This window comes from Notolabrus celidotus, chromosome 9 (assembly GCF_009762535.1).
Source record: "Notolabrus celidotus isolate fNotCel1 chromosome 9, fNotCel1.pri, whole genome shotgun sequence".
Lineage (NCBI taxonomy): Eukaryota > Metazoa > Chordata > Actinopteri > Labriformes > Labridae > Notolabrus > Notolabrus celidotus.
Genome location: NC_048280.1, coordinates 7,502,049 through 7,526,980, shown reverse-complemented (window position 1 = coordinate 7,526,980; position 24,932 = coordinate 7,502,049). Strand labels below are relative to the sequence as shown.

The 24,932-nt window shown below is 39.6% G+C and overlaps 1 protein-coding gene across 1 annotated transcript; it reads right to left on the bottom strand.

Moving 5' to 3' along the window:
• Window positions 1–810: 810 nt before the first annotated feature.
• prodhb (proline dehydrogenase (oxidase) 1b) lies at window positions 811–23,808 on the bottom strand. Its single transcript, XM_034691493.1, is given in 14 exon segments — window positions 811–1,008; window positions 7,003–7,091; window positions 7,244–7,342; window positions 9,273–9,448; window positions 11,451–11,590; window positions 13,973–14,054; window positions 16,055–16,132; window positions 16,313–16,429; window positions 16,528–16,594; window positions 17,038–17,185; window positions 17,274–17,308; window positions 21,433–21,641; window positions 23,447–23,613; window positions 23,616–23,808. Coding segments are annotated over 14 exon segments (1,791 nt in total). The 3' UTR covers window positions 811–817.
• Between the last annotated feature and the right edge of the window lie 1,124 nt (window positions 23,809–24,932).

Below are 24,932 nucleotides of genomic sequence, written 5' to 3'. Positions count from 1 at the left end.
CACTCACTGAATACTGACTGCTGTACGTTTTCCTGTAACACCTCAGTGACCGAGAATATAGCTTCCTCCAGTAAATACTATAACAAAAGCTTTGCACCCTTCAAAGAAGAGGGTAGTGCAGTGTGGAGCCGTTTATACTTTCTCATTGATTCATAAACAGGTTTCATTTTCACAGGCAGCAGTACAAGCTCAAACACAGCAGTGCAAATATATATACAATACAGAGAAGTCACCTCGGGGGACTGTGAGGCAGTCCAAGAGTCAAAAAATATAATATAGGAGGAGAATATTGATGTTTCCTTTACTACCATTTAAATCAAGCCTGTTATTTTATTATTGTTGTCCCTATCCAAGATAAATAGCATGATAAAAAGAGACGCCCGCTCTGGTCTTGTTGACATTTTAGGGAGTCCTTTTGGAGCAGTAAAGATGCCCACATGATGGATACCAGAGCTCTGTAGACCATGGGAAGACAAACTGAAGGATGCTTGTGGATGCAGAGGCGGATAAGGAAAAAGAAACGCACTGCCAAAACACAGAGGAAAGGGTAAGGGTGAAGGTGGGTAACATCTGAATGGAGAAAAAACAACAGTGGAAAGACAAGAAAAAAGAGAGCGACAGGCAGAAAAAAGTCCATCAGCAAGAAAACTCCAGGACAGCGTTGAACAGGGAGAGCTACACGCAGGGAGAGCTGTACTGAGAGAGAGACAGAACAGACAGCCACAGCAGCAGCCATCAACCAGAAAAGATGAAAAAAAGAAAAAGAGAAAACTCGACAAGTTGACACCCTCTCCTCTTTGTCTCTTCTTCTCTGTTTTCAGTACACCGGCCTGTAGAGAAGCTCCCCAGAGGCGAGTCTGCGTTTCGGCTCCTGCCACAGCAGCCTCCTCTCCTTTTGGGCACCCTTCATGAAGCCTCCGTTCTCCTGGGCTCTACGAGACAGGTAGGGCATCACCTCATTCACTGGCCCATAGGGGATGTACTTATAGACAGGGAAGCCTGCCTGGCCTGTGGTTGAGGAGGTGAGAACAAAGGGCTTTATAACATGATGTTAAAGAAGGCTATGAATAAAGAATCATCAGCGTTTTCCCAATGACACTTTACTTCCAGCTGGGGAGTTGGCGATGGGATGGAAGGGTGGGGGGCTTTTGAAAATATTGAATTACATAACCCTTTTGAATATTGAGTTGTGTCATCTATTCACTTTTTTACAGAGTAAGCTCATGTGCTAATTGGACCTTGTTATCCAACTTAGCTTAGTATGAATTCACAATTTACCTTAAAGGTGCTTTTCGACTGCAGGAACTTTCCTCGGGTGCTTGGAATCTTATGAGGAACTATGTGTGTTCCCATACCAGGCATCAGGGTCTTAATTTCGTTATGGAGTAATTGATCTACCCCTTGACAAGTCTCTTATCAGGGGGTAGTACTTTCCAAAGGTTCAGGAACTTTGGGAGGTAAGGCCCGGAGATGATCTCATTTACATTTGAAAAACTGCTCCTCAATTTACATTTTCATAAACATTATTATGTGATGTTATTTGACCAGTAAAACTATGTACCTACAGTATCTCACAAAAGTGAGTACACCCCTCACATTTCTTCTAAAGATGACGCACAAGAAAGCCTGCAAACAGTTTGCTAAAGACGGCAGACTAAGGACATGGATTACTGGAACCATGTCTTGTGGTCTGATGAGACCAAGATAAACTTATTTGGTTCAGAAGGTGTCAAGCATGTGTTGGGGCAACCAGGTGAGGAGTACAAAGACAAGTGTGTCTTGCCTACAGTCAAGCATGGTGGTGGGAGTGTCATGGTCTGGGTCTGCATGTGTGCTGCCGGCACTGGGGAGCTACAGTTCATTGAGGGAACCATGAATGCCAACATGTACTGAGACATACTGAAGCAGAGCATGGTCCTCTCCCTTCGGGAGCTGGGCCGCAGGGCAGTATTCCAACATGATAACGACTCCAAACACACCTCCAAGACGGCCACTGCCTTGCTAAAGAAGCTGAGGGTAAAGGTGATGGAGTGGCCAAGCATGTCTCAAGACCTAAACCCTATTGAGCATCTGTTGGGCATCCTCAAACGGAAGGTGAACGAGTGCAAGGTCTCTAACATCCACCAGCTCCATGATGTCGTCATGGAGCTGGTGGAAGAGGATTCCAGTGGCAACCTGTGAAGCTCTGGTGAACTCCATAACCAAAAGGGTTAAGGCAGTGCTGGAAAATAATGGTGATCACACAAAATATTGACCCGTTGGGCTCAATTTGAACATTTTCACTTAGAGGTGTACTCACTTTTGTTGCCGGTGGTTAAGACATTAATGGCTGTGTGTTGAGTTATATTGAGGGGACACTAAATTTACACTGTTAAACAAGCTGTACACTGCGTACTTTACATTGTATCAAAGTTTCATTTCTGCAGTGTTGTCCCATGAAAAGATATAATTAAAAATGTGCAGAAATGTGAGCGGTGTACTCACTTTTTTGAGATACTGTAAGTGAATTATTTTTTCCTATCAAGGGATGATTTCAGGTGTTATAACAGTTTCAGGGGTTGGTCTTGTTTGGATTAAAATGGGTTGCTTAATTTACACAAAGACACCAGGTAAGCAGAGAGAAGGGCGGACAGATAGAGGCGTGAAAAGGAGATCACACAAGAGCAATTTCCTGTAACCTGATGTTATTTGATAATTAATCTAGCTAACCTGCTGCCAAAGAGATATGTGACAACTTGTTTTTACACTAAAGCTCAGCAGCGAATTGATTTACATAATCTTCATGGGTTCCTTGAAGAAAAAATACTGTAAATACTGCAAAGGTGTCAAAATTTGCCAGAAAGTTAGTTTTTACATCGGGAAACAGGGTCTAAATTTAGTACTCAGGTAATTGATCTACTCCTTGACAACTCATTGCTCAGGGGGTTGCATGTCCCAGGAACTTTGGGAGGTGAGGCCCAAAGATGATCTGATTTACAATAAAAACTGCTCCTAAATTTACACAAAAAATATAAGCTGATGTTATTTGAACAGTAAAACTATGTGAATTATGACTTCTTATTATGTGCATTTTTTTTCCATATCAGGGGATGAGTTTAGGTGTTATAATAGTTTCAAGGGTTGGTCTTGTCAGGAAATGATCTTGTTTGGTGAGCATAGAGAGGGGCAGACAGATAGAGGCGCAAAAAGGAGATCACACAAGAGCAAAAATGTCCTGCAACCTGATGTTATTGAATCATCAACCTGCTAACCTGCTGCCAAAGAGATTTGTGACAACTTGTTTGTGTAGTTGAGATCAACAGAGAATCAAATGAAAAGCTGCGAAAGAGACTTAAAGGTGACATATCACGCTTTTTTTATTAAAATGTATTGGTCTAAGAGGTCCCCAAAACATGTCTTTGAAAGTTTATGCTCAAAACAACACTTTGAAATCAGATTTTGGCATGCCTGAAGAACCCTCTTCTTCAGCCCTGCTCAGAACGGTTGGTTTTCTCTCTGACCACGCCCCCTCAGGATGTGGATGTGGCTTCGGCTCTCCAGCACGTTGATCTAATGTTTACATGTTGGCTGAATATACACGGCTGCTCACAGACCCGCGTTACTTCAACCCTCTGAATCTGATCCAGAATCTGATCCTGCCGGAGAGGCGCCTGCAGCAGGACCTTTCTGAAGGATGATCACAGATTTTGTGTTTCTTGTTGTTTTATTTGTCAGTATGTCAAAGTGTGTCTTGGTACACAGCTATGAACATGTAGCTATGTGGCTATGCTAACTAGCGCTAGCACTTTTTCATGAAAAATGAAAGTCATCCACTAGATCTTCAAATCTGCAGACGTGGGGAGTAAAACCGACCTCTGCCAGAAAGGCAGCGGTACCTTTTATGAAGGATTGGTCACAGATTTAGTGTTTCTTGTTGTTTTATTTGTCAGTATGTCGACGTGTGTCTTGGTACACAGCTACAGCTACAGCTACAGCTATGAACATGTAGCTATGTGGCTATGCTAATTAGCGCTAGCACTTATCCATGACAAATAAAAATCATCCACTATATCTTCAAATCTGCAGACGTGGGGAGTAAAACCGACCTCTGCCAGAAAGGCAGCGGGACCTTTCTGAACGATTGATCACAGATTTAGTGTTTCTTGTTGTTTTATTTATCAGTATGTAGACGTGTGTCTTGATACACAGCTACAGCTACAAACATGTAGCTATGTGGCTATGCTAACTAGCGCTAGCACTTTTCCATGAAAAAAAAAATCCTCCACTAGATCTTCAAATCTGCAGACGTGGGGAGTAAAACCGACCTTTGTGTTTATTAAGACAGCCTAAAACTAGCATGCCTCCCTCCTAAGCTCCTTGTTAGCACACGTGTGTGCAGGGAATGAAAAACGGAGGAAGGGTTCAGTATTATTTTATACAGTCTATGGGCTGAACAAGCTCCGAGCTCTAACTCCGTGACAGACCGGATATTGTTGTGACGTAACAAAAACATGGAAGTCTGAAACGGGGCAGAATGGATTTTTTTCATTTTCGGGGTATTTGTAGACATGCCAGGGAGACATATTCCGGTAGAGAACCATTAAAAAGTCGATTTTGCATGATATGTCACCTTTAATTTACCAAATACACTTTCTGGGCTAGCTCTATACTATATGTCATTAGCCTGATTTGCATAATCTTCATGGGACTTCAGGCTGTGGTAGAAATGCAGATAAAGTGCCACAGGAACCATTTAGTTCCCTGAAAATAAGAAAATACTATTAAGGTGTCAAAATAGCCAGAAAGCTAGTTTAAATATCTGAATTACCCTGCCAAATCTACAGATGAGCAATTAGTTTAAGCTAGGGTTGGTAGCCACAGAAAACTAGCATGAATTTGAATGTAGCGTTTCTTCTGGACTCCGTCTAACCCCTCACCCCCTTCCCCTTAGAGCTCCTCCAAAACGACGCACATGTACGAGTGCCGGTGCTTTGCGACCATATGGCCGTGGCTGATTCAAAACTGGTCCTCAGCACATCATTTGTGTTTTGCACTACATCAACTCATGTCTCACTCAGCGGTAAAAAAACACCAAAACATTATCATAGTGAAAGTTAAAAACACAAACAAACATGAAATGTACGCGCAGGAGGCAGGCAGAACGGCAGAACGGCAGAACGGTATTTGATTGGTTTCATGATTTGGCTCCTGATGGCAGGGATTGGTTGGTTTTTTTCTCAGGTTAACTGCGGCTGTAGATAGCAGCTTTTTTTCTTTTTCTTTTTGAAGAACATATAATGTATTGATTGCCACAGGGACATAAAGATCAGTTTAACCAGTATAACAAAAAGTGTTTCTAAATCTGACGACCAACCCCAGCTTTGATAAGTAGTACAAATGGCTTATTTGTACAGCATTCAAGCAGAACAAAGACATGAGCAGCATTAAATCAAAACATAAACAGCATAATTTGTTTGATGAATTAGGTTTTAAAATATTGTCTGATGTTATTTCACATTTTTGAATCAGATGTGGGACATGTCTGCAGTGGATTTGAAAAAATGTTTTTTAACTTGTTTATTTTTTTAACTTAAATTCTCAGACACATTCTCTTTCCCTTAAAGTAAGCCAAGCTTGCTGTGAATAAACCAAATGTTGAACTCTAGTCGTTCTATTTGTTGACTATCTATGGCTGCATATAAATTGGAATCCTATTGGAATAATCATTTCTTTTAGCCAGGTAAACAAAAGCCTTGTGTAAATATTGTGTTTTATTCCAAAACTGAAATATTTTGTGCATCCATACATATAGTGTTGCTGTTACACTATGAAGACACATGAGGAATATAAAATGTTGAAGAAAAACTGTTGAGAAGTTTTCACCTCAGGGACAAAGGGGGATTATAAAGTTTTATGGAACTTGTTTCTTTTTATTTGTTACTCTGTGACTCAAAATGTGCAGCTGAGGTTTACATACGAGTTCTGATTTCTGTATGTTGAAGTGTTTTTCTCTGGATATGTGCAATTAGGTGGGACTGGAGAGAAAACACAGTGAGAGACTTGCAGATCCTGCTTTGATTGCAATTGAGAGCTGAGCTTCCGCTAATCAACTTTCTGTTTCAAATCTAAACTGTGATTACAATATTTCTTTATTCAAGTATAAATATCTTCAAAGGCTTATCTTTAAGAGATTGATCTCATGACTGACTAACTACAATTTCAGTTGTTCCAGTTGTAAGGGGAAACAACATAACTTCCTCGCTGAATGATTGGTACAGTTCTTCTAATCTGAGGTTTTCTTGCATTTGCAAAGATGCCCTTTGTTCGCTGCATTTGTATAAGAAGAGCTGCTTTTGTCTGCTTGTCAGGCTCACATACTGTGACTATGTTTTATGCCAGAGCTCATCAGATTCATTATTCACAGTAGTTTGATGAATTCACAGTTGCTCAGCATCTTGAAAAAATGTGAAAACCGATGGAATAAGGGGTAGACAGAGAACAAAGATCTCAGCTCCTGTTGGCTTCATTTCATGCAACAACGTTTTTATTGTTTGGAGACTCAAACACACAGCTCTGACTGCTCTATCCCTCCAGAAAACATCAAAGTAACACGTGTGCCTGTTTACATCAATACTGGTCAAGGCTGTCTCAACTCGAGCTTCACATTGACAGACAACCGCCTGCCACAGCTGTGTCTGTCTCTGACTGACAAACAAAGTGTTGAGAGCCAGCAGCAACGCTTTGCTAAGACAGCTTGTCAATACGGAGGTGTCCCAGTCCATATGTCACACTATGAGCTGCAGACTGACTTCCACATCTGCTCTCTATCCAGTGGACTGCGGGGTGTGTATGTGTCGCTTTGAGGTTTTAAGAGATACAGCTGAGCATTCAGAGGAGGGTGGTGAATTACAGATCCTGCAGAGCATGAACTTAAACTGTCAAATCATCCTTATGTAGGGCAGGAACACTAGGTGCCTAGTCATCGCTGGTTCTGTGAGGGAGCGTGTTTGTGTGTTTTCTCACCCAATGGGAAGCTGATCTGATCACACATGCCCAGCAGTTGAGCAAAGTACACCTTGTTCTCTGTGGGTGAGAGACCCAGCTCATTCATTCTGTATGAGGCGGAGAGAGACAGAAAGGAGAGAGAGAAAGGAAGAGAGACTTACAAAAATAACTTTGTTTTCACACAGATGCAAAGCTGTGAAAATACAGATCAATGGTAAGTGGGTTTTCAACAGCTTGTTTGGATAGACCTGAAACGTACCTCTTCAAGGTGTATTTCACCGTGTCCTCGTTATGTGAAGCCACCATTATGTTGGTTTTTCTGCTGAGTGCAATCTCATCCAGCACATAGTCCAGACACAAACACACACACACACACACAAACACACACAAACACACACACACAAACACACACGCATGATAGGCAATGTATCTGTGCAATTGTCTTTGAAATCGTTGTGAAGTTTTCTGTGAAGAGGGAATTAACTCAATTGTTTTCTACTTAACTATACACCATAACATATGAAAGCATATCATACGCTGTTTATTGCAAAAAATATTGTGGTTAAGAGTGTTTCATAACTCATCCAAACAGTCTTCCTCATTAGCATGTAAGATTTATAGCTTGGTGCAGGGTTAACTCTACTCAACTAAATGCTTAAAACGTCCCTAAACAATAAACATTAAAATCTGGGGACTGCTCTCTGCTTTCCTGCCATGTACACATACTTGAATCCCTGCCTCATGCTTTATGAGCATTTTTGCTATTCAACATCTACATGCTCCTTCTAGGTCAGATAATAAGAAACAACAAAACAAAATACCATAGCTATGCAGATGACACACACATTTACATCACCATATCACCAGGGGATTATAGTCCCATGCAAACACTGAGTAAATGCATCGAACAAGTCAATGACTGGACAAGCCAGAACTTTCTTTAGTTAAGCAAAGAAAAAACTGAAATGATTGTTTTTGGAGCCAAGGAAGAAAGGTTAAAGGTTACTGCTCAGCTCCAATCTGCAAAGATGAAATGTTCAAACCAAGCCAGAAAGCTTAGTGTAGTCTTAGACTCAGACCTTATATTCAGCAGCCACATTAAGACAATTACAAAGTCAGCCTATTATCACTTTAAGAATATATCGAGGATTAAAGGACTTATGTCTCAGCAGGATGCAGAAAAACTTGTCCATGCATTTATCTTTAGCAGACTAGACTACTGTAACGGGGTCTTTACGGGACTCCCTAAAAAGTCCATCAGACGGCTGCAGCTCATATAGAATGCTGCTGCTGGAGTCCTAACAAGGACCAAAAAAGTAGACCACATCACTCCAGTTCTTAGATCCCTACACTGGCTTCCTGTCTGTCAGAGAATAGACTTTATAATCCTGCTGATGGTTTATGAAGCACTGAATGGTTTAGGCCCAAAATACATTGCTGATCTGTGGCTACTGTATGAACCATCTCAACCTCTGAGGTCATCAGGTACTGGTCTGCTTTTAGTCCTGAGAGTCAGAACGAGACATTGTGAAGCAGCGTTTAGTCATTATGCACCACATATCTGGAACAAACTCCCTGAAAGCTGTAGGTCCGCTCCAACTCTCACCTCTTTTAAATCAAAGATTAAGACTTTTTATTTGCCACTGCCTTCCTATCTTAGCTTAATTTAACTCACTTTAACCTAATTTTATTTTCAATATATTTCTATTTTTCCTTTTCTTTTCTGTTTTATTATATTTTTTGTTTTAATTGGGCTCTTTTACAAATGCTTTTAATCTTTTAATGTAAAGCACATTGAGTTGCCCTCATGTATGAAATGCGCTATACAAATAAAGCTGCCTTGCCATGCCTTTAACACATCCGCCAAAAACGTACCTATTCTATATTGATGTTTACTTCAAATCTAATCGTACACTTGAAGGTGGCCTTTGTGTTAAGCATATTGATCTCCACACGGGAGGAAGAGGGGTCTTTGAGTTGCCTTAATCCATGAATATAAGAAATCTGTTACAACACCAATCGAAGGAACGCTTCTTTATGGATTACAGTGAAACCCTGTGATGTTGATTGCGGTGCCCACATGGTGGCCAAAGTAAAGCTGTGAACTGCATTGAAAAATCTGAATGGCTCAGGTTAAAGAAAATGTATTGATGTGGTGTTGCTATGGTTATAAGTGGACAGAATGTGTGAATGCGAGGAAATGAGGGCCTGGTTTGTCTGAATAAAATTTGACTTTGCAGGAGCAGATGGGGACATGCAGTGTACAAGAAAGAAACCATGACTCTTACCTTTGGAACATTGTGTTGGTAGACTCATAATCAGGGTTAATAGGGTGTTCATAACCAAGCTATTCGGCCTTGTCTCTCTCCTGGTCCATGTGGGCTCCATGCACCAGCCTGGCAGTGAAATGCCAACCTTCACGGCAAGATATTTCCACCTCCACAAAAACATTGTTAAAGGCCTCCTGCACAGCAAATAATAAACTGAATAAAACTTTTGAATTCATTTAAATCAAGTTCTTTATTTCTAAATATATAGCCTACTTAAAATGATTTACAATTGTAACAAAAGATGCTCGTAAATGCTCAATTTTGACCGTCCTGAGTGTTATGTTATCTTTAAACTTGTAGGTTAAGCGGAAATAACATTTCTGCATAAAGGACTAGGGAATAAGTCACTTCAGATCATCCCTCACAGGAACCAAAGCGTGTATCACAACCAGGGTGCAGCTCTCTTTGCTGGAAGTGAAGCATCCACCAAAGCGTCTGCCCCCTAGTGGCTGGCTGCAGTATAGGTCAAGAACTCCGTCTCCCCCATTCATTTGAATGGGGGAGCAGTCAAACTTTAAAAATCAAATACACGTCGTACGAATGTTTCTCACATCAGTATGCTGTGGTGATATGTAGTTATTATTTGACTGTTTTGTGTTCAAGGCCTCTTTTTTCTGAACAGTTTCTTTTTCGTTAGTTAGAGGGTAAAAAAACGGGGTTTCACTTCCGGGTTTGCTTTGATTGACAGCTGCTGTAGAGGGAAACTCCGTAGGATCTTGTGGCGCTACACTGTAGGGTGGAGCTCGTTACCGTGGCAACACATAAATTACCGTGGCAACCACAGAAATTCTCTACAGCGCAGACTGTCTGCACAATGGCTGCGCATTGGAACAAGGTTTTTTGGCTTCAAAACCGTACAACAGGAAAAAGCAGAGCAGTGCTGTCCATTTTACATACAGTCTATGTTCATAAGCTACTCCAAGTGAAGTCAAAGATGCTAGAGCTCCCCCTGGTGACTGGCCACAGTACAGGTCTTTAAGCAAGCTTGACCACAGTAACAAGGTTGAGCTCGGGGGACATTGAATTGGGAAGCCAGTTATGCTAAAGGGGGCAGAGCTAACTTCCTTTAAGTGACAGGATTTAAGTGACAGACAAAGTTTTTCACAACTCACCACATAATCCTCCTCACTCTCTGTCCTCACAGTGAGCTCCTGTTTATTCCTGATCCCATAAAAACAGGTAGTGTCAGGGAGTTTGGGGAAGCTGCAAGGAGATAGAATCAAAGTGTCCCATATAATCCAGATGAGGGAATCTTCGCTGGTCCATGCGTCACACAACACACGTCACTGGGGCGGGGGATCTGCACGCTGATTGGCTATCGCGCCGCGATGGATTCGCTGGAGTTCAGATATTTCAACTCTCGCGCTTTCTACTCGCGCCTCTACATTAACTTTACATGTGATTCATTCTCGCAAATGATTTTATTCGCATTTGGTGTGAACGCACCATAACAGCTGAAACATGGGTCAAACTTGAACATTAAAATACATGTCAAATAAGTTTTTAGTTTTTAGTTAATTCTAATCATGCTGATCTTGGTACACGTGTTCATTTATCTGAGACATTAAAATGTTTTACTTTATGAGTTATCTTGATGAAAAAAAGAGGGGATGTGACATCATGATTGACTGTATGGTTGACAAATGAGGCTCCTGCGTTGGTCTTTACTGCAGCTAGTTGAGATGGACAGCAAAGGAAATGTCCGTTGAAAACAAACACAAGCCAGTGCACTTTCCATAACCATCAGTGTCCGCTTTAAATCAGTCTAAGTTGCTTATCAGCTGTTTTTCTGGAAGCATATAGTGTGTCTTGTTTGATGTGTGTATTAGTTATTTGGATCGCACAATGATGCATGTTTCTTTAACAATATGTTAAGCTTATGTACTTTAAAAAGAAGAAAAAAAATAGTTATAAAAAGCATGATGATAATTCTACTGGGACTTCAATCACAAAATTTTGAACTGTCTTTAAAAAGACATGATTAAAGAAGAGCAGCAAAAGTCAACAGAACTCTCTTCTCCATGCCTCAGTTTTATCCTCTGCTCCATTCTCACTCTGCGTGCTCTGTGTGCAAACACATTATTCACACTTTGGTCTCACATCTCTGGTCTTCTCAGGCCAATTGTGGATTCTGACCTTGAGGTAACACTGGTAGGTGTTGAAAATGATGTGCTTTTCTCTGTTATACTTTCTCTGCACCTCTAATGTCAGTCTGCTGAGAGCTGGTTGGATGAAGGAGCTCTCTGCGTTCACCAACAGGCGAACTCCATGGTCTGCTAGAATACAATATATATAACATATTAAGGAGGATTTAACATTGACTTTAGGATTCTAAATTCACTGAACTTACATCAATAAACACTATCACTGTACCAAATTAATTTAATTAATTTCTTTGACTTTTCATTATGTCTATGAAGCCTTTGCATAAAGGCTAACCACTCAGTTATACAGCTTAATATAATTATTTCCATATTAGAAAGTGTCTTTTTCATAAGCATAAAAAAGGTGGGTTAGAAGAGGAGAGAGAAAAGTCTAGGCAACCAAGAAAGCAGAGCTCATTGCAGGTTCACCATAAAGGCAATTATGTTCATTTGTGTACAGTGATCAGTCTTTTTTTACTTCCTGAACTTAAGACATCGATGCGAGGAGCCTGACTGAGCGTACAACAGATATATTAAGAGCACAAAAGGACACTGTTAGGTAGCTTTGCAGTACTCAAGAACTGTCTTGGTCTCAAGGCTGCTTATTTCAGGTCTCGGTTTCATCTCGGTCACAAAAGCATTTTTACTCGGCCTTGTCTCGGTCTCGGACTGGGCAGACTCCGTATTTTATATCAAGACCGGTCGAGACCACCACTGATGCACTCTGAGTCCCTGCCATTACTGTGATAAGAGAAGAAACTAAACTTAAGGAGTCAAAAGAAAGGCAACAAAGACAAAACCAAACCTTGTTTGTTGCTGTCAATAGTATTCAAAGCAAACTTAAATAAAATAAACGGAAGTCTTTTATTTTGTTAACTCTCATGATGATTTTTCATTGATATATGTAGTCTTGGTCTTGTCCTGCCTTGGTCTTGACTCGGTCTCGATGCCTAAATGTCTTGTTCTTGTCATGGTCTCGGTGAATGTGGTCTTGACTACAACACTACTGTTAGGACACTGTTTAAAATGTAAATAAAGACATATTTGGATGATTTGCAAATCAATTAAACCTTATGTCTGATAGTGAATAGTGAAAAGACAACATATCAAAAGTTAAAACTCAAAATTGTTATTGTTTATGACCAATATGTGCTCATTTTAAATGTAATGCCAGCAACACATTTCCAAAAAGTTGAGATAAAGACGTGTTTACCCCTTTATTGCATCACCTCCTCTTTTTACAGCACTCTGTAAACATTTGGGAACTGGGAGACTAGTTCCTAGAGTTGTTTTTCAGTTTCATGATGTGCCAAACGTTTTCAAGGGATGACAAGTCAGGACTGTAGGCAGGTTTGACATTGTCTTGCTGAAAAATGCAAAGGCATTGTCTGGATGGCAGCACATGTTGCTGGTTGTTGCACATGTTGCACATGTTAATGGTGCCTTACCAGTTGTATAAGCTCCCCATGCCATGTGCATTTTAGTATCCTCATACCATCACAACCCTCTCCTCTTTAGAGTGGAGGAAACAGCGTCCATGGTTTCCAAAAAGAGCGTCAAATTTTGATTTTACAGAGTCTAGGACAGATTCCCTGTCCTCCATCAGTCCATCTTAAACGGGCTCAGGCCCAGCCTTTCTCGATCAGGTTTACATAGTCTCCTCTTTGCATGGTACATTTTTAGCCTGCATTAATAACAAACTGTATTCACAGACAATAGTAATTTTGAGCCCACGCAGAGACTTCCACTGTAGATAGTCATGTCCGTTTTTAATACAGTGCCCGGATTCACAGCCATACCGTATAGGTTTTCAATCTTGTCCCTTTGTGCAGAAAAGTATCCAGATTCTCTTAAAATTTTAATGATATTATGCACTGGAACCTTTATCTGAAATTGTTGAACTGTTTTCCTCCCCCAGTCCCTTACAGAGTGGTGAACCTTTTTTCATTATCACCTCTGAGAAACGTGTCACGTTAGGAAGCTGTTGCAAATTTAACCTGATTAGTTTGGAGATCTTCCTTTTTTTCACTAAACAAAATAAATGTTCAGTGACAAAATTCAATATGTTGTATTTGTACTATTTTCAGTTAAATATAGGCTTTAAACAACTTGCAAACCATTTAAATCTGTTTTTATAAACAGTAAACACAGCGTCCCAACTTTTTTTTAATTGATGTTTTATATCAGATTTCCTTCTAGACTTTTTTTGTTAATTCTAGACTTTTCTGAAATGTTTGTCATAAGTGTAACACAAGCTTGTTCGCATAAAAACTGCATTAATACATCTAAGTACAACAAAAGTAAATCAAAGCAATAAACAGTCTATTTCATAAGTTCATCACAATTCAAAATCAGTTAAAATCAGGTTCTACCGACCCTAAAAATGTCCCGCCTGCCTTAATTATCATAATCTTTTAATATTGTCCGATTTGAATTATATCAAAATATTCAGAGATCATTATTTGTCACTTATTTTGCAAGTAAATACCTCTCTCTTTCACTTTCTTGAGTCACTGACCTCAGCGTTTGGGACGAGAAGCAGGTCTGATGTATTTGTTCTGTCATCTATTAAGCTGTTCCAGTCAAGCATGTCCTTCTCAATGTCCTTCTCAATTTTTAATAATGGTTGTAGAAAAAAGTTGTGAAATGAAGATAGCGTGACCTCCAAACTGTGTTCCATTTCATTCAGAATGGGTCTGAGTTTTGCAACAAATCATAATTCTGTTTTTTTTTATCAAGTAAATGTTCACAAATGGAATCAGTTATTTATTATGTATTATTTATTATTTATAAAAGTATAAGTATTATATTTAAATGCATTATACACCTAAACAATTAAACTAAAACCAACATTTTGGTTTATATCTTGAGAAATCAGTGGTGATTATTTTGTGATTCAAGGATGCATCCAGATTATGAGAACATTTCTAATTAATAACACCTCATTGTTTAACCCTCCTGTATGTTGCGGGTCAAATTGACCCTTTTTAAAGTCTATTTTAGGAATATGCCTTCCAAACCAGCTAAATGCAGCATAAAAATATAGGCAGCATGTGACAGAAGAGGTGTTGTGTTAATTTATCAACATCACTTCATAAAAAAAATAAAGAATAATCAAAATTTAAAATAAAATAAAATAAAATCTGTCATGTAAAACTATTGTATTTATATGTAGGGCTTTCCATTGTACATTAAAAAAGTTTTAACATTCATTTTAATGAAAAACAAGTGAGTTATCCTCATTGAACCATGATCTGTGAGAATTAAAGAACACCAATGGACTAAATCTTGATTTAAATGTTTAGTAATGGCGTTAAAAAATAGATGTATTGGGATTTTTTGGAGTTCTGAAACTTTTGGATAATTAAATATGCCCCGGGTCAAATTGACCCAGGAACATTATTGCTGTTCCAGAGACACGAACATAACAGGAGGATTAAGATTCATGCATTTTTAAACTTTCGTAGAGAGGACACACTTTTAATCATCTGAAAAGTGAGTGTCCTGCACACCAGTTTGACCAGTATATTAGTATTAATGCAGGGAGTTATATTTTATTGCATTATGGTATTTTACACAACAGATGGCACTCCAAAAGCAAGCGGCTGCTTTGTTGTGCAGAGCATGCTGTGAAACATAGCAAAACAGACAAGGCTAACAGCTCCCCCATTTTGACAACTTCTCTCCCAGATTGGGTCACTATCATGCATTTAAAGAAAAGAGTGACATACTGTTGAGTTGTAAACATTGATGAGTGCTGGTTTGATTGAGAAGACTCCTCAGTTTAACCCTCCTGTTAAGTCCGTTTCTCTGGAACAGCAATAATGTTCCTTGGTCATTTTGACCCGGGGCATTTTCAATTATCCAAAAGTGTCAGGACCCCAAAAAATCCCAAATAATTTTTTTTTTAATCTAATGTTTAACTCCATTACTAACCATTTAAATCAAGATTTGGTCCATTGGTGTTCCTTAATTCTCACAGATCATGGTTCAGTGAGGATAACTCACTTGTTTTTCATTCAAATTCATGTAAAAACATTAAACACAAAACAAATGGACTTTGGAAAGCCCTAAATATAAATACAATAATTTTACATGACAAATATTTTTGTTAATTTATTTTACATTTTGATTTATTTATTTTTTTTATGAAGTGTTGTTGATAAATTAACACGGCAACTCTTCTGTCAAATGCTGCCCAGATTTCTATGCTGCATTTAGCTGGTTTGGAAGGCATATATTGCCTGAAATAGACTTTAAAAAGGGTCAATTTGACCCGCAACATAACATGAGGGTTATGACATGTGACCAGTAGAGGTGGGTGGCGCAAGTGGGGCTGTACTTAGATCTATCAAAGTTACCATGGGCTGAGCTCAACCACACTCCACGTTGCGAAAAGAGATGTGGCTGCACAGCTACATAAATACTTAAATACTGGTGTGACTCATCATCTGGATTTTAAATAAGCTATATTGTTTTTTAATTGAATGACTTTTCCTATAAATTGTCTTGAACATGATAAAAAAAATCCTTACATAAGACAACACTGACATTGTTTACAGATAATGCAGAGATATTTTGTATCTGCGTTCAAGCTTACCCTGGAGATTCTTCTTTCCATCCACTAAACCAGCCAAAGAAGTCCCCATTTGCCCTCAGCTTGGTCAGGAATTCCTCGATGGACATAAAGATAGACAGTATTGCAGAACACACAGTGTAGCAATATCCTCCCTCAGTATGGGAAACAGGAGTGTGAAGATGACCTATAACAGTAGATGTAACTTCTTGTAGAGGTATCTCATGTACCACTGTGATTAAAGTTCACCACCAGAACAAGAGATATAAAAATTCCACCTGCAGCTGTTTCAGCTCCAGCCTCTGCTCTAACACCTCTATGCGGTCGTTCCCCTGCTGTGCTGCCAGGAATTTGAAAAATTGTCGCCATTTCACTAGCACCTCAGTGAGCTGGAGCTTATAAAAGAAAGCAGGATGTCAATTCACAGCCCTTCTACTGCAGGAGCATCTTCTGAATTAATGCACTGACCTTTTAATCATTCCTTCCTGCATACCAGAAGCTGAGGTTGTCTGAAGGCATCCCTTTTGATGGCAGTTAAACCTTCAATGGTAGTGCCACCTAGAGGTCAAAGGTAGTTAAGTAAACTGAAAGTTAAAAGTACGAATGCTTTTATGTTATGCAAGTTTTTATCTGGTCTCACCAAAGGCTGAAAACGCAGCCGATGGGTGTTGACGGATGAGAGTGCACGGTGCCGGACTGCAGCGGATCTGGTGGAAGTCCTGGGTGAGTCAACATTTCCAATGTGGCAACTGCCAACAACAGGCTTCAAAACGGAGCTTCAGAACCAAATGTGTGGCATCATAGAGACTCTGTTCATTTATCATACAGTCTATGGTTTTCCCTCCATGAAACAACCTTTTGCAACCAGTGCAGTCTCCCCCTGCTGGCCTTTGGACATAAGGCAGTCTAAAGATGCTTCCTCATTGGCTTCATTTTCACCATGGAGACACCACTTCCACTCCTTAAATAACTTTGTAAGCACAGTCTGTGTTTTTACTCAGCAGATGCCTTGATGCATTTAATTAAGGTGTCCGTATTCTGGTCACATTTAGCTTCATCAGTGTTGAAACTCCGTCGGGTTCCAGTCTCACCCCTGCAATGCTCCCTGAACTGTGTGTGAGCTTTGTAATTTTTCTCTCCGTGGTTCTTGCCTGGAGGTGGAAACAAATGTGCATGCTCATTACTTCTAATTACATCATGTATTTTGTCCATAAATACGAACAAAACAAGGCAACCTACCTATGTTCTGCTCCTCTGCAGCACATGCTAATGAGCTAGTAGTGACACAGAGGGAGGAATTAAGTTCACATTCAGTGTGTTTAGCCATCATTAGAAATGGAAGTTTCATCAGATTGCCTTGCTTCTTTGAGTTCATTTTGTAAACTTGCACTTTAGTTATAAACACGCTGGCCTTTAGGCAGTGGCATGCCAGACGCTGACATTATGTTAAGTGACCCCACATGGTATTTGCTGAACAGTCCTGCTGTCAGCCTGCTCGCTCTCTGGAGAGGGCAGTTGTGGCTGCACACCACACTTGACCTGTTTCCCCCCCACCGTAACAGGGAGCTGGGGAGCTCATGGAACCACAGAGATGACCAAACCCAGAGCATGCAGGACATCAGGGACTGATGATTGAAACTGAAGGGTGTCACTTTTGAGCTTTTCACTTTTGTTAAGAAATCTAGATTTGATTGGATGTTTTGGAAAAAGTGCTGGATCCAAAGAGTGGAAAATAACAAATAGGGGAGAACGGGGTTGGTTGTCACACTTTTTACTGTTTTGATGATTGCTCATCATCAAAACATCTTTCAATAGTCATTCCTACATTAAATTGAAGCTTAAGGTGTTGGCTTGAAATGTGTATCCCTCTCATTTTCCAACTCATTGTAACAAAGAGGCAATTAACTATCAAAGACACTCTGACACATTGTGACAACCAACCCCATCATGGGGATGGTTGTCACACACTATGGGGTTGGTTGTCACACACTATGGGGTTGGTTGTCACAATGGTATTTCAATGGGAAAAATCTTTCAAAAAAGGCAAGAAGGCAGAACTAAATTTGAAAGTTGAATTGCACTGACAAGTGATAGGCCTACATAACTTAATGCATTTTAACATAAAATGAGCAAGGACCATGAACAGGAAACACATCTTTAGGCCAGCCTATATAACAACATAAAGAACAAAACAAATAGGGCCTAACAATAATGGCCTACTCAAGTTGTTACATGTGACAACCAACCCCAAAGAGAATGTGACGACCAACCCCAACTGGATTTTTTTGCTAGCATCAAGGCTAACAACCATCTAACAACTACTTAGCTAGCTAATATAAATCTAAACTATAGCTTTCCCCTCACACTTTGTAAGGGTAACACTTGTTTTGTTATAAACCCATCGTTTAAAGCCTAGAAGAAAAATACTGAGGAGATGAATATTAACAATTTGACATGAAAAACACAAAAAGTCCTCTCAAGTTCAGCTGTCTTACTCCAGAGAAGACTATGTAGGTGAGCTCTGATCCTAATTCTGGAAATGTCCATACCCCAATTTGAGAGACAGTGCCCTCTGGTGGCGAGATATAACGAGTGTGACAACCAACCCCATTCTCCCCTATCTCTAACTGGTCAGTCAGTTTTATAGGACTGAGCCCTATGTCTGTGTTGTATGTAGCACTCAGTTGTTTGGGTGAGTAGCTGTTTGTCAGTACTGATTCCAGATGAGGTTTAACTGTATTATGATTTATGATCAGATTTCTGTGATGCACTGCCAAAAATTTAAATTTTGCCAACACCGCTGATGATGGATAATCTTTTAGCGTGAAAACAAATTCTAATAGATTGTGGCAGCTGGCATATGTTAGAGCTTTTTGGCTGCTCTTGCACAAAAAACATCAAAACTGGCCAACGTTTAATTTAAAATCAGGCGTTTTATATTTTACATTTACATTGGTTCACTGCAATTGATGCCAGGCAGTGTAATTATCATGCTCCCAACATCAAGCCAGAACTCGCCTGTTTTCCTTATACCTTCTTTCTGTTTCAATGAACTGAGTAATGCTGTTGTTGCTATCCTGACAGATCATTGAAGTGCCTGTCAGACCCGGCTGCCTCAGATCAAGCTGGTTTAATGTGCCCTGTCCTTTAGCTTTACGGTGTGAAGGTGTGTGTTCACCAAACAAAAGCTTTCTGGGATGAGATTTGATAGTTCTTTTGATATCTCCAAGAGGACATCCTCACGACAACATATATCAAAGCTGTGCAGTGATATCTTATGAGTGTGATATGGTACAAAAGGAAAAAAAGAAGCACAGAATAAAAGGAGATGAAGAAGTCATTGCAAAGGGCTTACCTGGGAGCTTTATAGCCTTACAGAATGTGATAACACAGGAAAACAATAATATAGGACATTGTGTCTGATACAGACTGACATTGTAGTCAGCTGTGACCACATCATAAAAATGTAACAGTTAAATACTAAAATAAGTCACCTAATAGTATTGTCTATCCACTTCATCTGACCTTTATAAACCTCATAATGTGAGATAAAAAGGACACTCTTCTGGGGCTGAGTATTACACTCATGCTAAGTAAATCTGGCATCCACATTCAACTTTTTCACTTCAGTAGAGGAGGCACTGAATTATATTCACTTTAGCAGTTTTATTCACTGATTTGACTGAGAAGCTTTTCCTTAATGAGCCAAATAGTTCAATTTTTATTTTGGACTATGAGATGTCCTCATTAACTCATAATGCATGAATGCCCAGTTCCACAACTTGAATAATATTGCTTCTTCTTTTGCCCAGTGAGAAACTGCTTACATAAGGTTTGTCCTGACGTCCAGCTAAATGTAATGTGAGGAGTTTTTGATTATGAAACAGACTGATATAATACCAGTGCTTCATTATGACCCACATTAGCAAACTAGACCACCAGGAGAAAAAAAAAATCTTAAGATTGATCATATCTGAAGTGCCAGTTTGGCCTGGTGGTTAACCCTCCTGTTATGTTCGTTACTCTGGAACAGCAATAATGTTTCTGGGTCAATTTGACCTGGGTGATATTCAATTATCCAAAAGTGTCAGAACCCCAAAACATCCTAATCAACATTTATTAAATCAAATTTTTAACTCCATTACTAACCATTTCAATCAAGATATAGCCGATTGGTGTTCTTTAATTCTCACAGATCATGGTTCAATGAGGATAACTCACTTGTTTGCGTTAAAATTCATGTTAAAACTTTTTTTAATGTACATTTGAAAGCCCTACATATAAATACAATAGCTTTACATGACACAGATTTTTGTTTATTTTATTTTAGATTTTTATTTTTTATGAAGTGATGTTGATAAATTAACACGACACCTCTTCTGTCACATGCTGCCTTTAAAAAGGGTCAATTTGACCCGCAACATAACAGGAGGGTTAAATTGCACATCCCATGTACGGAGCCTTGAAGCGGGCGACCCTGGTTCTATTCCAACCTGCAGCCCTTTGAACCTCACATTGCCAATCTCTCCTCCAAGATTCCACCTACATCCACTGTCATATCCCTATAAAGACAAGACAGAAAAGCCCCCCAAAAACCCTAATTATGTTTTACCATAGATTTATAATATTGCAACACTGCTTCAGATTGGATTTAGACAAAGTTATCGTCTGCAATCAGAGCTAAAAGCCCTTTTGGTTGCACTTCACTGACAATTTTCACAGCGAGTTGAGCTGAAAACACAGGATGGGATTTTCGGTTTGAGAATACAACTCATGCACAGGACAGGATTGGTAAATAGATAACCAATTGGTCCTTAGGGGGCCACCAACTTTTACACTTTAAGTTCCTAATTTCCTGCTTTAAGCAACATTGCTGCTGCCTCTGCTTAGACAACTGAGCTTGCATGTTTGCCCTGCCCTCTATTTTATATAAGCACACAGGTCAGATAGCCAGCGGCTTGTGAAAGAATTCTTTCTAGCTCGCCAATCCAGAACAAACGACCATGGCTGAATCTGCACTTGATGGTGTGTGCAGTTGTGGCATTCAACAACTGATATAACAGCTGATTTTATGTAAGCCAATGATTCCAGTTAACATCTCTGAAATCATGATATATAAAGAGGTCTTTTTGACTCAATGATTTCTCAATTGTCTTATAAAACCGGGGCTTTGTATTGAAGAAACATACCTGCACTCTAGTGCAGCTGGACTTTTCTTCTTGTCATGTAGAGTGAGAACCTTGTGATCGTTTTTATATTAAGCTTGAAAACAGTCACTGTTTGAGTCACTGTGCTTGAAATCACGCATCCTGTAATGTGACAACACCACATTCCCACACTCATACAATATTTCGTGCAGGCTCATCAGAAATGGAAGGTAGTAAGACCATTCTCCTACTCTGTTTCTTCCTGCCTGGCTTCCATCTGGCTGATCTCTTCCGCCACAATGTAGTTTAGGACAGAGCCAACGCCAAAGGCCTGATTCTTCTGGATCAGCGATCTGATGGCCATGTGGTCCTCACCAGCTACGAAGTGGCCGTAAAATGTCATCTTCATCAGCTTGTCGAAAGCTCTCTGGCCGAGGATCCTCTGCCCTAGATCCATAATCTGAGCAGGAAGTGAGAAGACATTATTACCAGTAGTGATTTTTGACAGGCATGTAATGTGCTTGTTATGTATGATTAATACTGCTAATTTAATCCACGTGTCATGTGGCTAGTTTATTCATCATGTCACTGAGATTCCCAGGCTGTGTCCCGGCAGGTTTCAAAGATAATAACTTAAACTGGGAGCCTATGTGGAAAAAGACAAACATTGCTAAGTTGCTCATTCGTAAGCAAAGGAATTTAGATCATGTTATCACCCCGAGCTATAAACTACATGGCGTGTAGGAGTGAAAGAGACATGGACTGACGCACTGCAGCCACTTCTAAGAATTAAGCGCAATGTAAAATGAGATTACTACTCCACATGTATAGTAGCTACTTGTTTTTCACAACCACAGCCAAGCTTTCCATTGATTTCATTGATTTCAAAAGACGTGATGCGTGGAAAGATTAAAACTGCATTGCTGTGAGTCTATAAAAGCGCTAACACCATGTATCACAGCATGGGCTGAAAGAAAAGTGTGTCATGTGGCCAATCCAGTTTACAGTAGATAAACAAGAACACTGGGATGATCTGGCATTAAGTTCAGGTAAGGTAACGTGGTATGTGGAGCAGATCGCTTTAATGCTTGGAAAAATTGTTTGTATTGTAAGAGGTGGGCATTACAGATCAGTCTGTGGAGCAGCACTAATGGTTCAAACAAGGTGGCATGTAGGCTGACTGAGGTTTTCTCTACATTCAACTTTAAAGCTGCAAGCTTGAAGATTAAGATAAGATAATGATTATACCCACATCGAATACATGTGTTTTATTCATAGATGATAAGTCTGGTTATGAGTTTACTGTTTACTGACTGGGGACAGAAGTAAATAGAGACAAATAACAAGTCTTATAACCGATCAGAAACATACTATAGAGGTATCCCTTATGGCCAAATTCCACTCGATCCCTATCCGCTACGTCTCTGATCTGGCACCAGATCCGATAGATTTCTATTGTAGTCAATTTTTTTTAGCTTCCACTGGATCCGCTGGCTTGTCACCAGAATTTTCACTTAACTACAACAACAAACCGACATGATGAGCGGAGCCAGGCCTGGAGTCAACAGGTCAGAGGTTTTCAGAGGACCATAAAGACAACATGGATGAGGAGAGGAGGAGGAGAATCCCTGATTCAATAATTACAGCGGTAAATCCTCCGTCACATGACCTCAGCTGTCCGGCGGTCCTGCTCCGTGCTGCGCTCTGAAAACGCAACCAGTAGGTGTGGATGGATAACAGAGCCGGACCGCAGCAGATCGGAGACAGACCGGACACGGATCTTGTGGAAGTCCTGGGTGATACTGCACATGCTCAGTCAGACCTAGCCCTCACAAGGAAGACAGTCATACATATGTCTTAATTTATTAGATTATGGATTTTGAAGCATAAAAATGTAGAGTTTTAAACATTGTTTTATTGACTTCTAGGTGACATGTTTACCTCTGGTCACAGTCAGTGTGGCTAGCAGCAGTTTTATGTTTGTTTAAAATAGTCATTATATAATGTTATAAAAGGTTATAAAAACACCTGACCACTTCCATCAAATAGGCCTATATATTGTGAATACGTTGTCATACTGTATGTATCATATTTAAATGGCATGGGTGGGATTTAAAAATGTGGTTGTATTCCAATGAGTCAGAGAAATGCAAATAGTGTGCAACTGTCCCTCATCTCCACTACACAGATTTTTCTAGAAAGTCACCTGAAAGACTACTTAACAATCTTAAAGTCAAATTACAAAAATATGTAGCCCCTTAATACCTCTTTATTTGTATCAACCAGCAGGTCATACAAGAGAAGTTTGAAAACACCAAAACTTCTCAGTAGCTCTAATGTGTTTTTGCTCTTGTGAGCCTCCCATGTCTGGTCGAAGTCTACAGAGATCTCATTAACAGTAGAGGTGGGGGTACCGCGGCTCCCTTCTCTCCCTGCTGTCCGGGACACTCCACTCGCTCCGGGCCATGTTCCGCTCCAAAGCAGCCTTTAACATCGCCCCGCTGCTCTGCCCCGGTCGCCGATGTGGAGGTGAGGATGGACTGGAGTCTTCAGCTGGAGGGAAACTGTTTAAAGGGAATATACGCCCCCTCCTGTGCGAGGGCTGGCACGACTCTGACAGAAAACATCAGTCTGGAGAACAGGTGGGAGGTCAAACAGACCTTCTGTCGCTACTACCTGCACACACTACACTGTAAACAGAGAGGGGGCAAACACGACTTTGGTGTGACTCTTAAGATAACCTGTGATGCAGGTGTTGTTTTCCCTACACTTCTTTTGAGTGTATGCTTTTACATCATACACGGTACCTAGATTATGCCAAGCTTACTTTACAAAGTCTTTACAACCCTTTTGCCAGCTTTCTTTTGACTTGGTTACAGTGCAAAATGCTAAAGATAAGCTAACAGTAAGGCACAATTACACCAGTATTTTTTACGTAGCAAGAACAAATGTGTGATAAATTAAATCTAATGTTATTTCTTACTCAACAGGCGTATTACATAACTATAGGTAGTACTGCCACTCATGATGTTGAAATAACAATTTTGTGTCGTTTTTTTGTTTAGGCATTCACAGAGGCAAATCACTCTGGAAGAGGGTTTGTAGGATGGTACACTCTGTTCAGGATGCATGTGCACCCCAGTTCATCTGGAGTAAAACTTTGGGGTGTTCCTTGTAATTTAGAATTCATCCATTTTGGCATTGCTATTCCTCATCCAACTCAACTTATTTTTATGTACAGTATATAGCACCTTTAGAAGATTTAAGCATGCAGCCTAAAGTGCTTCACAAAAGAACAGAGAGACAGAAAACAACAGCTAGAGGTAAAATGATAGAAGACAAAAACAAGATAGAGGAAAGTAAAATGAGATACTTACAAATCAAACATAACATCCAAATCAGTAAAATAAAATCATAGAAATATCAGAAAAATAAAATAAAATAATTAAACTAAAATTCATAAAATACAATCAGATAAATACCAGAAAAATAAAATAAAATCATATCAATAAAATCAAATCAGAGAAATATCAGAGAAATAAAATAAATTCATATCAATAAAATAAAATCAGAGAAATATCAGAGAAATAAAATAAAATAAAATCATTAAACTAAAATCAATAAAATAAAATCAGATAAATACCAAAAAAATGAATTCAAAATAAAATATGCTATAATAAGATAGAACAAAATAAATATAAATTACACTAAAACCACGGTAATAATGGTAATAATTCAGTCCAAAAACAGA